The 15,662-nt window shown below is 35.9% G+C and overlaps 4 protein-coding genes across 4 annotated transcripts; 3 read left to right on the top strand and 1 right to left on the bottom strand.

The window, feature by feature from the left end:
- Positions 1–5,178: 5,178 nt before the first annotated feature.
- LOC120326509 (creatine kinase B-type-like) lies at positions 5,179–7,031 on the top strand. Its single transcript, XM_078112110.1, has 6 exons — positions 5,179–5,429; positions 5,523–5,677; positions 5,805–5,937; positions 6,012–6,183; positions 6,262–6,385; positions 6,456–7,031. Exons 1-6 carry the CDS (start codon positions 5,252–5,254, stop codon positions 6,828–6,830), a joined length of 1,137 nt encoding a protein of 378 aa, XP_077968236.1. The 5' UTR covers positions 5,179–5,251; the 3' UTR covers positions 6,831–7,031.
- Positions 7,032–11,010: 3,979 nt separating this feature from the next.
- LOC120326279 (gem-associated protein 6-like) lies at positions 11,011–11,823 on the top strand. Its single transcript, XM_039392541.2, has one exon. It carries the CDS (start codon positions 11,093–11,095, stop codon positions 11,576–11,578), a length of 486 nt encoding a protein of 161 aa, XP_039248475.1. The 5' UTR covers positions 11,011–11,092; the 3' UTR covers positions 11,579–11,823.
- A 26-nt stretch (positions 11,824–11,849) lies between these two features.
- LOC120326278 (YEATS domain-containing protein 4-like) lies at positions 11,850–13,299 on the top strand. The gene has a single exon (XM_078111768.1). The coding sequence runs from the start codon at positions 11,853–11,855 to the stop codon at positions 12,525–12,527; it is 675 nt and encodes a 224-aa protein (XP_077967894.1). The 5' UTR covers positions 11,850–11,852; the 3' UTR covers positions 12,528–13,299.
- Positions 13,077–14,610, bottom strand: LOC120326277 (arylamine N-acetyltransferase, pineal gland isozyme NAT-10-like). The gene has a single exon (XM_039392539.2). The coding sequence runs from the start codon at positions 14,214–14,216 to the stop codon at positions 13,320–13,322; it is 897 nt and encodes a 298-aa protein (XP_039248473.2). The 5' UTR covers positions 14,217–14,610; the 3' UTR covers positions 13,077–13,319.
- Positions 14,611–15,662: the final 1,052 nt, after the last annotated feature.

The following is a 15,662-nucleotide window of genomic DNA, read 5'->3' as shown; positions in this document are numbered from 1 at the left end:
GCATTACTTGTGGCTACAGTTGCTCGTTGCCAAGACAAGAATGCATTATTGCATTGCCGCCACATCGTCCATCGTCACTTCGATTTTTAATAAAAATTTAGTACATACATAATGTATATATCTCAGGCACAGGTGGAATATGGTTCCACCAAACGATGTGTCCTCCTTTTAGGGTTTAAAAATATGGTCACCCTACTGTTATACCGTTTAAATATTATGCAGATACTGTTACATTTTTGAGGCAAATAAACATACATACATTACTAATTAGCTCGTACGTAATTACATTGCTATCAACGATGTGCTAAGAGTGTTGAAAACTTCAAAGCGGTGGATAACAATGAAGGTAAGAATATTGCTAATATAAAAAAAAGATATATTAATACGAGCAAACTATACACTTAATTTGAGAAAACTGCCTATATATGGGACCTCCAGAAAAAATGTGCATCAAAATGGCGCACAACCTGAACACAGTATATTACTAGGTTAGGGTTCAGGTTGTGCGCCATACTTCGGGAGCGCCTATATATTAATGTCAAGTGCACAAAAACCCCCATCATTAAAATTTTGCGATCTTCGTTGAAACATTGTTTTAAAATTTCAGACGTCATACTTTTAATTTCTGACTTGATAAACAGCCTCGGTTTAATTGTTTTCTAACAGTTTCTCGTCGTCATTATTTCACGATTATTAGACATTCAACAACCCCGTTTTTGCCTCGAGTTGACGTCTGTATATGTGGCTAAATTCTCAAAATTGCAGCTATGTATATACGTTGATTGTTTTATCTTTTCCAATATAGCAAAACAATAGATCAAACTAATCTAATTTAAAAAACTAGCAGACATTTCTATCTTCTTGATTTGTGGCTAAAATCAAGATTGGGTCTACGGGCACAAAAATGAATGCCGAGACACCAAACAAAAATTTCGCAAAGCGTTGGCCACGGGGCATGATGAGCATCACAACCTGTTTAGGTTTTCCCGGCCATTTACTATACATGTTCAAGTGCCACTGCTCAAGAAGCGCGTATTAAACCTTATTATCGTACAATAAAGTCAACGAATATCCAATTTAATCATTGCTACAGTTTAAATTACTATATATATCGTGTTTATTGTATTCAGGAAAAGATATACCATGGGTATGGCACGGTTGGGGTGATTCAGAAAGCCCAAAGCTGATGTCGAACAACCGCAAAGATTCAGGAAAAGATATACCATGGGTATGGCACGGGTGGGGTGATTCAGAAAGCCCAAAGCTGATGTCGAACAACCGCAAAGATTCAGGAAAAGATATACTATGGGTATGGCACGGGTGGGGTGATTCAGAAAGCCCAAAGCTGATGTCGAACAACCGCAAAGATTCAGGAAAAGATATACCATGGGTATGGCACGGTTGGGGTGATTCAGAAAGCCCAAAGCTGATGTCGAACAACCGCAAAGATTCAGTAAAAGATATACCATGGGTATGGCACGGGTGGGGTGATTCAGAAAATCCAAAGCTGATGTCGAACAACCGCAAAGATTCAGGAAAATATATACCATGGGTATGGTACGGGTGGGGTGATTCGGGTAGTGCAAAGCTGGCATCAAACAACCGCGAAAAATAAAAACATCTATCTCTAGGAGTTCATAGAAATTAGTCAATCGAGTTCTAGAACCTGATGTTAGTTACATGTAACTATTGATAGACTCTTGATTTAAATATTCCCAAGTAAAACTATAATAACGACGGAAGATCAATTAATATTTCACAGAAATCTGAGAGAAAAAAAATTACATATTATTTATGATTAATTTTATCTATTTATTCAGAGGCTATAGGTTTATATTTATACTCCAGAATATATTGCAATGCATGAAGTGAGGCCCTTTTATTTCTTTGGTATCCAGATTTTTATCAGAGATAAAGGGGATCATGCAATGAGAAACTCATTCATTATTTAGCTTTCAAAATAAAAATATGCAATGGGTTCACATATTATGTGAATTTTTGATTTGCTTTAGAGTTTGAGAGCCTGACAGGTTCGTTTGGCAGATATGTGTACAAATTCCCTAACTCACCACGAACTATTATGAGAGTCTCGAATACTTTGAGACGAGACCATCTTCAAATAATAAAAATTTGAAAACGATTGATCCAATAGTTTCAGAGAAAACAATACCATCAAATGTCATTAAAAAGAATGACAATTAAGAAAAATGAGCCATATATATGTACACTTATACATGTCAATGCATTGTCGTCAGAGATCTTTCGTCTTTCATGATAAATGAGTAAAAATGCTTATAGAAGATTCTGTTCATAATTCAATCATTGTGAATATATTTACAAGCAGTAGAAAAATTTCTGAAAACAAAAGCAACGTGACTAGGTTTTGACAGTGAGCTTAGCCACATGTGCAAGTTAATACTCTATTCCAGGGTGGTCCAAACCCAGGCCCGCGGGCCACATGTGGCCCGCAGCGTCATAATCTGTGGCCCGCGTCGCCTTTGCTGAAAGGTAATCAAAAAATCGCGTTTGGTGTTGTTTCGTCATAAAAATAACAGAAAAATCTTTCCGACATTGTGTTACATCACTGATGTCACTGAATTGACCAGCGTCACGGCTAGCTAAAGCAACTAGCGAGATTGAATAGTGTGCTTGGGTAGTCCAAATTGTTCACTGGCTTGCTATCTTTTTGGCTGGGAATATATTCCATCAGTTATATTACCTAAATATGATAACTAAATAATATTGTTATGGCATGAGAATATAATACGATCCGATGATGTTTGCAACCAGCCTAAACAGTATTACAAAAAAATGCTTCTAATATATATGTCAGAAAAATTAGTAAATACTCTCCTGTATGGTGGCCCATCGTTGTCACGTGTAAAATTTAAAAAAAAAATGAAAAAATAAAATGAAAAGGCGAAAATAAAAAAATAGTTGTGAAAAAACATAAAAATAATTGAAAAAAAAGAAATAAAGAAAAAAATTGAAAAATAAACCAAAAAAAAAATTTAATAAAAAAGTAAAATTAAAAAAAAAATTAAAAAAAAAAAAAAAATTGGATAAAAAGAAAATAAGGAGGTTGACAACGATGGTCCGCCTCGTGGCCCATCGTTGTCACGCGTTTTTATTTTTGGAAAATTTGATGCTGCTTGGGACCAACGTTGTCAGGCTTAATCCTACACGCACAAATGTGTTTCCTGGGTTTCTAACTCACTACTGATTTTCATGAGCAATATCCAATAAATTCAACATGAAAATGTTCTATAAATTCTCCATGCTACAAGTTCAACCACAAGCAATAAATTTATATTAATGATAAGAGAATATAGAATTGGATACGAAAATTTGTTTTTACGTGTAGAAAATAATTTAATTGGAAAATGCTGCTTAACTGCTCAGACACTCGTGCGATGCCGGTACGGTACCGTCTGACCGTACCAGTACCCATGCAATCACTCGTGAAAGAATGGGAGATACGGATAGTCTCGTAGAATATAGTCTACTGAAACACTCTCTGCGCCTGCCCCATACCGTACAGCCGTAACGTACCGATCCAGACAAATGATAAATCGCCCGTGCTCAACCATTTATTTCAATCCATATCTCGACTCACTATATTCTACTAGGATCGAGGTATGGATTGAAATAAATGGTTGAGCACGGGCGATTTATCATTTGTCTGGATCGGTACGTTACGGCTGTACGGTATGGGACAGGCGCAGAGAGTGTTTCAGTAGTCTATATTCTACGAGACTGTCCGTATCTCCCATTCTTTCTTGAGTGATTGTATGGCTACCGGTACGGTCAGACGCAAAGCGACTATAACCGACTACCGGTATTTGGTAAGACGGTACCGGCATTGCGAGTGTCTAGACAACTGAGTAGTTAAGCAGCATTCTCCAATTAAATTACCTTATACACGTAAAAACAAATTTTCCGAATTTTCGTATTCAATTCTATATTCTCTTATCATTATTATAAATATATTACTTCTTGTTGAACTTGTAGCATAGAGAATTTATAGAACATTTTCATATTGAATATTGCTCATTTGAACACATTTGTGCGCGTAGGATTATGCCTGACAACGTTGGTCCCAAGCAGAAGCAAATTTTCTAAAAATAAAAACGCGTGACAACGATGGGTCACGAGGCGGACCATCGTTGTCAACCTTTTTATTTTCTTTTTATTCAATTTTTTTTAATTTTTTTTTTTTTTAAATTTTTTTTGTTTTGTTTTTTATTTCATTTTTATTTATTTTTTTTTTTTTAATTTTTTTTTATTAATTATTTTTATGTTTTTTTACAACAATTTTTTTATTTTCGGTTTATTTTATTTTTATTTTCAATTTTACGCGTGACAACGATGGGCCACCATACTCCTGTACCTTACATTAGGTAAAATATGATAATCAATCAAGTTATGATAATCAAGTTATGGCAAATATAATCTAAAACGGCATTTTGTTATCATGTGAGCAATCAACATTTTCAAATTTTGAGATATTTTGCTTTGAGAACCCCATCGATGTTCGAGAGCACTTACATTTGCGGGACCACTTTCCCCGTTATGAAAAGTTTAATATCTTACATTAAATGTCGATATAGCAAAACTTTTGCATGTTTCAGTGATTTTTCTGGAGTATTTTGCATGTTTTAGCTAGATAAATGACAAACAATGATCAATTGTTTGCACAATAAAGTTTTTTTTTCTTTGTATTGCCCTGTTTACCTATTTATGGCAATATTGTGGCCCGCGAACAATGCAAAAATAATTTTGTGGCCCGCGAAGGCGACAACCTTGGACCACCCTGCTCTATTCCGTCTGTTTATTGGAAAAGATATTCCCTCCGTCGCATATTCGGAATAATGAAATCCAATCACATCCAATACAGATAAGTTTAAACATTTACAGATGTTCGCATCGCAGATATGTATCACACTGCAATAACTAACGACGACAGCCTAATTAGTTTGAGTTATAACAACACTAATCAAAGTTATAATATTTGTTATCATCTGTGACGAAAAACGGTGCTTCCAAGCAGCGACATGGTCTGTCACACCCATCGTGTCTTTTGTTCGCCCTTTCAGACAAGTCGAAAAAAACATTTGCACGATGCGTTTTTCACGCATCAAAGGTGCGAATAGTGTTCGATATAAAAACCACAAGAGAATGAAGAGATACATCCAGTCATCAGTAACCTTTAATCGAACCGTTCTTAGCTCGTCAACAACATTGAAGTAAAATGCCGAACACAAACACAACTAAATACACAGCAAACGAAGAGTTTCCTGATTTATCAAAGCACAATAATCACATGGCAAAATGCCTGACTGAAGATATCTACAAGAAAATGAGGTCTCGACAAACTCAGAATGGATTCAGCATCGATAATGTAATCCAAACTGGAGTCGATAATCCAGGTAAAACCCTCATTGCTGATTTTTTTTCGATTTTTTTTTGATGTACGTCTATTCTCTTTATTTTAATGTGTAAACACTTAATGCTTTTTTTAGGCCATCCATTCATCATGACTGTCGGATGTGTAGCGGGAGATGAAGAGTCTTATGAGACGTTCGCTGAATTATTTGATCCAGTGATTCAAGCCAGACATAACGGATACAGGAAAACAGATAAACATAAGACTGATCTTAATTCGGAAAATTTGAAGGTAGCATATCCGACTGAAAATTAAAATGTTAAATCACAATTTATCTAATTAGTTGTGTCTGTTAGTAGAATAATTAGCGTAAATTTTAAACTACTACTGCAGTATGCTTTCAATATGCTACTTTTAGGGAGGAGATTGCCTGGATGAAAAATACGTTCTTTCATCTCGTGTACGAACTGGAAGAAGTATCAGAGGTTTGTGTCTTCCACCACATTGCAGTCGTGCAGAAAGAAGAAAAGTGGAAGATATATCTTGTAAAGGTAATATCTATGTCCTACTGTGAATAAAATTTGCAAATTTACAGTCAGGGAAAGAAATGTTTACATAATTTTAGCTCTTGGAAAACTCGATGGTGAACTGAACGGGAAATATTATCCTCTTGCAAAGATGACAGATGAAGAACAAGAGCAATTGATAAACGATCATTTTCTTTTTGATAAACCTGTTTCACCATTGTTACTCTCCGCTGGAATGGCACGCGACTGGCCCGATGCAAGAGGAATGTGGTAAATAGATAGTTAACTTTTTTAAAAGCTCAAAAGTGAAATAAATCTATCCTTAAAAAAAATATTCATAAAACTCAGGCACAACGACAAGAAGAACTTTCTTGTTTGGGTAAATGAGGAAGATCATCTCAGAGTTATTTCAATGCAAAAAGGTGGAAACATGAAAGAAGTCTTTACCCGATGGTGTCAAGGACTAGGAAATGTGAGTTATCTTACGCTAATTATTATGTACTGCATATGAATTGTTCATTTATAAATGTTCTCATTTTAAGATTGAAAAGCATATGAAAGATCTTGGACATGAGTACATGTGGAATGAACATCTTGGTTACATTCTTACTTGTCCAAGTAATCTGGGCACAGGAGTTCGTGCTGGTGTTCATCTGAAGATTCCACTGTTTTCTCAACAACCAAAGTTCGATGAAATTCTTAAAAAACTTCGTTTGCAAAAACGTGGAACGGGCGGCGTTGACACAGCAGCTGAAGGTGGTACCTTCGATATTTCAAATGCTGATCGTCTCGGTTTCTCCGAAGTGGAACTTGTACAGATGGTTGTGGATGGAGTCGGATTTATGATCGAATGTGAAAAGAAGTTGGAAGAAGGTCAAAGTATTGAAGAGGATATTCAGCAACTTCAACAGAAATAATCACAATTGACATAAATTTGTATTCTGTAATAGTAATAATTGGTGATATCTTATGGTAAAACCGTGTAGTTATGATGCTCTTATAGTTCACATTCACTACATTTTATTATATGGCATAATAACATATAATCTTCGATAATTGTGTGACATTTTTTAAAATTGTTGTATGAACACTGAACAGTAATAATAAGATGCAAAATACACTAAATTTGAATATTTGCAGTGGATGTATTGGAAACATAGTGGAAGATTCACATTCAAATCTGTTTCTATGAATATAAATTTATAGCACCGAGGAAAATGAGTCATTATGCAACTACTCAGATATAACAAACCCCGATTCAATGTAAGGATTGAGTTGTGTTTACGCAAAAACATAAACAACGAATACATAATCAAAGAAAATTAGAATCTTGTTACATATCGCTTACCATTACATAAATGACTAATTTCTTTGAGCTTACACACGTTTAGACCCACAGACAATGTTATCAATAATTCGAAAACAGCCAAATTTTGAATTAAATAACGGCCCGTACAACTTAAAAAGGAATTCATCAAGGTCCACTATATGTCTAGCAAATTAGGAGACCATAAAGTAGGAGATATGTGTCAGAAATATAGCCCGTACAAACAGTATTTAGACTCAATTAATGAAGTTTTTTTCGTACTTCGCATAAACAACCATATATTTTTATATGGACTGCTTCGAATGAGGACATGGTTCCGAATACAATAATGTGACGGACACTCTCAAATATAGAAATATATTGAATTATTGTAAGAAATTTAAACTTCATTATACTTTTAAAAAACATCAAGAGCTGACAGTTATAAATATTGAAACAAAATATCGGAAATAAAATATTTTTTCACAGTGGTAGAACAATAAACACACTTTTTCAAACTTGCATGTGCTAGAAAATGGGTTGATTTTCATTGACGTTTCAAATCAAGGTCACCTTTTAGAAACGCGGTTACGAACCAATTTGCTATCGCGGGCCATTTTATCAGTCACCGCTAAGTAAGCAGGCCGCACACCTTTCCAGTCATCCTATTTGACCTGTTAATTTTCATCAACAGAAACGAACAGTTAACGAAATTACCAAAACCCATTCATCCATACAGCTGGAGTTATTTAATGATATATTGCAGCATAGAATAAAAAAAATAACAAAGAAACAGTCTATAAATTTTTTTTCGTAGTAAAATTTTAAGAAACTTTTTGCTTTACTAAACAATAAATAATAGATCGAACTGACGATTTGGAAACTCTCGAATGCATACTAAGATTTTCGTTCTCAGTCTTGACCTGTATCGAGTAAATTCTACGTCTCATTCTCAAAGTTTGTATGCTGTCACGACCAATGGACAAAAATTTGTGTAGAGGTTTGCTACTGGGAAATTGTGTGGCTCCATATCAGAAAATGGAACCGTTCTTATACAATAGCTGTATTCAGTCTAATAATTCCATAAACAACGAAATTTTTGTTTGTTTACAAATTGCATAGTACATGTATGAGTAACTTCTCATTCAAAGCCTTGTTCAAAGAGAAATTCCGCATAAAATAGCGGGGCTAAATATCCCCGAATCTTTAACGAATGACCACGGCAAAAATAAAATCTCAAACTACGGTGACATAATATCACCAGTACCGGTACGAGTCTCAGCAAATTCGAGTACCAAGTCAAGTCGAATCACTGCCATTAATTTTTACAAGTCGAGTCCGACTTTTCATTATAGCAGTGGTGGTTCTCAAACGGCGGGGCGCGCCCCACAAGAGGGGTGAGGTCGTAGACAATTTTCTGAGGGGGCGTGAAGCTAATTAAAAATAAAAATATTTGTTAGATTTGATCCTGCCCGTCGCAACTGTTTTGAACGGCTGTTTAGAATAAAATGAGACTGCCGGTAGCGAAGAAAAAAATTGGCATTTTATAACTACCGTAACTAGGTTAGATTGTATACTGTTGATTTAGTACTCACACAATCAATTAATATGATGATATATTGGGTCTACTATAGTTTAGTACCACAAGTACTTCCAGTGGGCATAGCACAACGATTTTTGCATATGGTATATATGCATTTTGCATTTGGGGTTGAATACTGATATTTAATAATTTTGAGGTAAAATTCCTGTTTGGGCCATGTTTATTTAACAAGACATTATTATATGTTCCCGACATACAATTTTTCTCAAACTTGGTTCGAGGTTACTTCACAATATGTTCTTCTAGGATATTTTATTCAAAAGTGGGGCACGTAATCAAAAAGTTCAAAATTTGGGGTTGAAATACTGATATTTATTAATTTTGATGTAAAATTCCTGTTTGGGCCATGTTTGACACGATAATATTATATGTTCCCGACATACAATTTTTCTGGAACTTGGTTAGAGATGACTTCACAGTATGATTTTCTGAAATATCTTATCTGAAAGTGGGGCACGTAATCAAATAGTACAGAATATTTGGTTAAAATGCCGATATTTACTAATTTTGATGTAAAATTCCTGCTTGGGCCATGTTTGACAAGATAATAATACATGTTTCCGACATACAATTTTTCTGGAACTTTCTTCGAGATGACTTCACAGTATGATTTTTCGAAATATCTTATCTGAAAGTGGGGCACGTAATCAAATAGTACAGAATTTTTGGTTAAAATGCCGATATTTACTAATTTTGATGTAAAATTCCTGTTTGGGCCATGTTTAACAAGATATTATTGTATGTTCCCGACATACAATTTTTCTGAAACTTGGTTCCGAATGACTTCACAAGATGTTTTTTTGAGATGTCTTATATAAAAGTGGGGCACTTAATCGAAAACTACATAATTTGGGGTTAAAATGCCGACATTTATTAATTTCAATGTGAAATTTCTTTTTGGCCATGTTTGACAATGTAATAATATATGTTCCCAACATATAAATTTCATAAAACTTGAATTAGGATGACTTCAATATAAGTTCTTTTTTTATATCAACTTCAAAAATCTGCCCGGCCATCGGAAATTACAGATAAGTTTTGTGTAATTCCGAGTGTAGCAAAATTTCGCCGTAAATCTGGCAAGTCCTTTGCGACTAGCTTTCCTTTTTTTCGGCGCGGCATTTAAGTGCCATGTTAAATCGTTTTCTGGCAACGCTATTACCGTTCCGAAAATGAGAGAGATGTCCGCTGAGAGATGTCTGCTAGGGTAACTTTGGTGTATTCCTAACCCTCACCTGACTATGCCATCCAAAATTTACCGTACGTCACTACGACGTCACCATTGTCAAAGTATAATTACGATCGCCCGAAATGGCATCTGCGCCGCCGATAACGAACTTGCTAAAGCCGGCGATCTCTCTCCTATCGTGATCGTTGCGCAAGAAAACGAGGGAAATAGCTTGCTCGATTTCGGGTGACCGTCTACGTGTTTTGGACGACCATCCGCATACTTCGGTGGGCCTTATTACGCCAATGTGACGTCGGAATGACGTAATTTTTCGGTGACGTAGTCAGGTTGGGGTTGGGATTGACATATGCAAAAATTGTTGAGCCAGGCCAACAAGAAGTGGATGTGGTACTGAACTATACCAGACCCGATATATTTAGCAGGCTTAGATAAAAATGATAAGTTGAGACATCCTTTGAGTGTCGAGTACCGTACGGTACCGGTACCGGTATGCCTTCCGGCAGTTTTCTTGTCACTTTGTTATCCCTTGCACAGTATTCTAACCAAACACATTTAATTTAATATATTTATCCCGACTATTTAAGTTGTAAGTGAAACAGCCACCGTTCCATCTCCCATTACAAAAAGAGTCTTCGTACAATTGCAGGCATACCCGTTAACCGCCGTCGCATGACAAGTGGTCCATGGCGAGTTAGCCACCGCTCTTCAGTAAGTAGTAAAACCGCCTATGCTGTTTTATAGTGATTTCAGTAAATATTGCGTATATATTTCGTGTTTGTATGCAACAAAAAATAGAATGCTTGACTTGATTTTTCTGAACTTATTGATGCTGTTTTTACAGCAGAGCTCAAAAAGGTGGTGAAACTACTATTATTGTGTTATTACTTGTGGCAGTTAGTTAAAACATAGCTATTATTAAAAACATGTTCGTTCATGTGTTCAAAATGATTGAAGTTATTTGTGTCTTTTACGTTCCGTATTTTAAAATCTATAGTAAAGTTATACATGTTTCAGAATCTAAATGAGAAACTATTTATTCCTATATCATAGATATTAAAATATTAGGTTGAATCTGTCAGGCATGTGGAATGGGTCATCCATAACTGACACTAGAAAACTCGTGTATCAAAAAGTTGAAGTGGAAAGAAGTGATGGGAAATTACATGTTGGATGGATATACACAATAGACCCTTTATCGAACAATATTGTATTATATTGCGAGGACTCGTCAAACCCTCAATTAACTACAGTTTTTAGCCATTGTATTAAAAAAGTAAAAGTACTTGCTAAGCCAGATAAAGGAATTATCGACGTCCTGAATAACTTGTGCAAACAAACTGGGCAAATACCATATTCTGAAGAAGATTTGTTAGAGAGGCAAAGAAGATTAAAAGAATGGCTTGAAAGCAATCGTTTACCAGTTACCGTTAATGGCGCAAAACTGAGTATTGCAGGTGTTCTGGATATTTTGCCACCATATACACAACAATCATGTCAATCAAGAAACGAGATTATTTTGTCAAGAGTACAATCAATAATCAAAATGATGCCAGTTGGAAATGATTGACAAAGAATTGCCAGTTACATAGTTGTTATCCTGAATACACATGTTTATAGCCAGCTATCAAGTCAAATCGGTTCTTTTCCAATAATTATGTAAAGAATTTGCCTATGGATTATTAACATTTATTTCCTCAGCAAGCTTTTTTTACCTAAAACATACCAATATCATTCATTATCTGCTAGCTACCATTTATACTTAGCGTGATAATTTGTGGCACTCAAAATTAATGCAACTATGTATAATTCAGATTGGAATCGTAATCATATAGGACTTAGTCATGAATCGTTCAGAACCCGCAACAGAGTCTGGTGGTCGCGTCAAAGGTGCATGCATTGTGAAACCCATTGTATTTGGAAACCTAGCTCGATATTTTGGAAAAAAAAGAGAAGAGGATGGACACACACATACTTGGACAGTTTATGTTAAACCATATAAAAATGAAGACATGTCAGTATATGTCAAAAAAATTCAATTTAAACTACACGAAAGTTATGCAAATCCATTGAGAGTTGTAACAAAACCACCATATGAGATAACGGAGACTGGATGGGGTGAGTTTGAAGTCGTTATCAAGATATTTTTTCATGATCAAGTAGAGAGAGCAATCACATTATATCATCCTATAAAACTGTTTCAAAATGAAACTAATATTATGCTTGGTAAAAAAACTGTTGTATCAGAATGGTATGATGAAATGATATTTCAAGATCCAACTGCCATGATGCATTCTTTACTCACAAGTACAAGACAATTGACTTTGGGTGCACATAAACATGAAACTGATTTTGAGGAAAAAGAGAAGGAAACTATAGAGAAGTTACATTCTGCCAAAACACAAGTGCAAAATGAAATCCGAGAATATAAAGAAAGATTGAAGGCAATTCGAGAAAATATTGACAATTTTAAAGAGGAAATACGAAAGCTTGAAAGCGCTGATGCCCCACAAGGTTGACTCGAAGTTATGAAAAATCATTAGGAGATTTCCCTGTATTTTTTGAAAATCAGGGTTAGAGAATAGCTTTTGCAATCGTCTACTAAATAGTAAATAGCATCTCTACTGGTTGCTCATTTATTCATGTCCTTTGTCTCCTGTTATATGAATATGAGCCAACCTAGTTACCATGAACATAGCAGTTGCAAGTACACAAGTTAATAGACATTTCTACAAATCATGACCCAAACTTCAGTTATGTGGAATTGAATTCTCCACCTTATAGCTAGCTGTTTTATGACCGTATTTATATGAACTGCTTTAAGTCTTAAGTCAATCGATATTCCCTAAAGCGCAATCCCACACTATATTTTTTATAGTGTTAGTAGTATTTCTTTGTGGTCACCCATAGCTTCGCTATGGGTTCATTCTTGTCGATTTATCTTGAAGAAAATATTCTCGGGAATACAATAAAAAAAAATAGCTGAAAGTGCAATCATAGTTTCAATGCATGCATAAGAAGTCTACCATTGATACATTATGGCTACAAGTGTAAGTGCTAACAAGTGCTTGTTCGTAGTAGTAATTTGTATTTATTGAAGCAGATAAACATACATTACAAGTGATATGTCAAATTTATGCATAAATCATCACTCCTAGGTATCAGCGGTTAAACTAAAATGCATTAGCAATGAATATATTTCATGAGGGATGAACAGCAGACTAGCGGTATTATCAAAATTGCGATACATAGTAATAAATGTACCATGCACACTTGTGCTAAATGATTATTGATTAATTGTATATTTTTGTCTACATCATAAACCATGTCATTTGCGACTCTGGCTGCAATTTATAGCTTAAGACAATTCCGAACTTACTCTTTAAAATCTCAGGTATTTCAGTCTTGTGATATTTTTGAATTTCAACAACTCTGACTGTCATTGGGTCTACATACCTTTTTTCTACAAGCGTGTCCCCAACAAGAAAAACTCTACGTTCTCTATCTTGAAGGACTACTGTCGAGTTTTTAGTACACCATGGATGAGAAGTCTTAGCATATTCACTTGCGTGGTGGAAGTCATTAAAAGTCTTTGGCTCTATCCGAAATACAAACATCAATTCCCAATCTCTGCTAGTTTGGTATTTACTAATTGGCTGATTTAGATTATTACGTGTGGATGGAACCTTCTGCCCATCTTTACTTAGCTGTACTTGCCGCTTCTTTTCAACAGCGTAAATTCCTTCATGTTTTGTAATCATATAAACACCATTTGGTTGACTTTGTTCCTGTGCTAGTTTTTTCATTTCCAATGGAAATACAAAACTCAAACCACCGTATCCCACATCTACCAACCATATGTCATCTGCATCAAACTTTACAAGCAGTACCATATGATTAACAATTTTCACAACATCATTTCCATCTAAACTATATGCCATACACATAGTTACATCAAATCCAATTTTGCCCAGCATCCAGTGTAAAAGAGAGTTTGATTCAATGCACATCCCGCCTCTGTTTTTCATTACAATTTCTCCATATATTGTAGGCAGATCGTGGATTCTCTTTTTTCCTCCAAAAAGATCAAGATTTTCATATGGAATGGATGATACATAATGTATGCACAATTCATTTAGTAAGTTTAAATCTGCTGGTTTGGTGGGCCCGGAGTACTTCATTCGCTTTAAGAGTTTGCCAAGCTCCATGTTAAGATTACTATTTAGAATTCCTGGGTGGGCATTCAATTCCTTGCAAATATTGGTGCACCAGGTACGGTACCGCTGCCAGTTCAGCGATTTATGAAGTACTGGTAATAGCTCAGTCGCCAGTGTGATAGCGGGTGTTTTATTTAGCGCAAAGTAGGCACAGGGACCGCGCCTCGGTCTCGCGCATGCAGTGACCAAATACTGGTGTAGTGGACATCGGCTACTGAAATTTCGTATCAGTAGTGTTGTGCGTAGTCATGATGAATTGCGGACTCCCGTGGCGGTAACTAGTTACGGTGTTACGATATGCGCTGGCAATATACTTTTTGTGAATTGCAAAGTCATTCCTCATGTGCCCTGGAATATCCACAGAGCTGATCTTGTCATCATGAGACTCCTGACCCGTGACGCACGGAATGGATTTTTATGAACCGTATCATTTAATCAAATATTCTTTGCGACCAATACAATGGCGGTTCCTCTTTGATGTGTTTTTGTACAAAACGGTTGAGTTTGACTATTCTGAGCTTATCTCAGATAATGAAGTTTTCTCATATGTTGCATCACTCCATAGTACAAGGATGTACAACCTGGGGACCGAAAGCCGCCCGCAAAGAAAAATTGTGCGGCCTCCGGAGAAGTGCCAATTTTGAACGGCGTGCAGCCCGCGAACGAGTTTTTAATTTAGTTTAATCAGGAACGTACGAGTAATGCCAACCCCTTTGCGTTGCAAACTTATCCAATTAATAATTTATGCATATATATGACGTTACAGTGCCCTAACAAATAGCTTGTGTAAAGCGAACAGCGCATGTTATATGATCAATAATCTAAATTTTGTGCATACTACCACTAGAAAGCCTATGTTATATGAAGGTGCGGCTCACGGTTTCACCGAGTTATTTGTATTTGGCCTTCCTGTATTAAATGTTGCACACCCCTGTCTTAGCCAATTTCAATTCCATGTCCTTCTGCGACGTATAGTGACTAAAAAATTGAAGCTAGGGCTCTTCAAGCTGTTGGCCACGCATCTGAGAAGGATGGACGGTGTTACAGCGACATAAAAATGAAGCATCATACCTCCACTAAACCTGCCACAAAACTAGAATAACTGAAATAGTAGTACTTTGGATGGATATGTCGAGTTTACGTGCAAAATCGAACTCGACAAAAACAGATAATATAATAGACCAGGGGTGTGCAACATGCGGCCCGAGGAGAAGTGCTAATTTTGAATGGTGTGCGGCCCGCGAAACCAGCTTTTAATTTAGTTCAATCTGGTACGTGCGGGTAATTCCAATCCCTTTGTGTTGCAAAGCCTATGCCTGATTCCAATTTATTATCTATGCCTACGACGTTACAATGCCCTTACAGCTAGGTTGTGCGAAGCGAATAACGTATATCATACGAGAATATCGGTTAGAGACCGAAGACTTATCGATCAAA

The sequence above is a fragment of the Styela clava genome, chromosome 4 (assembly GCF_964204865.1).
Source record: "Styela clava chromosome 4, kaStyClav1.hap1.2, whole genome shotgun sequence".
NCBI classification, from domain to species: domain Eukaryota; kingdom Metazoa; phylum Chordata; class Ascidiacea; order Stolidobranchia; family Styelidae; genus Styela; species Styela clava.
This window is presented reverse-complemented; position numbering and strand designations above follow the sequence as displayed.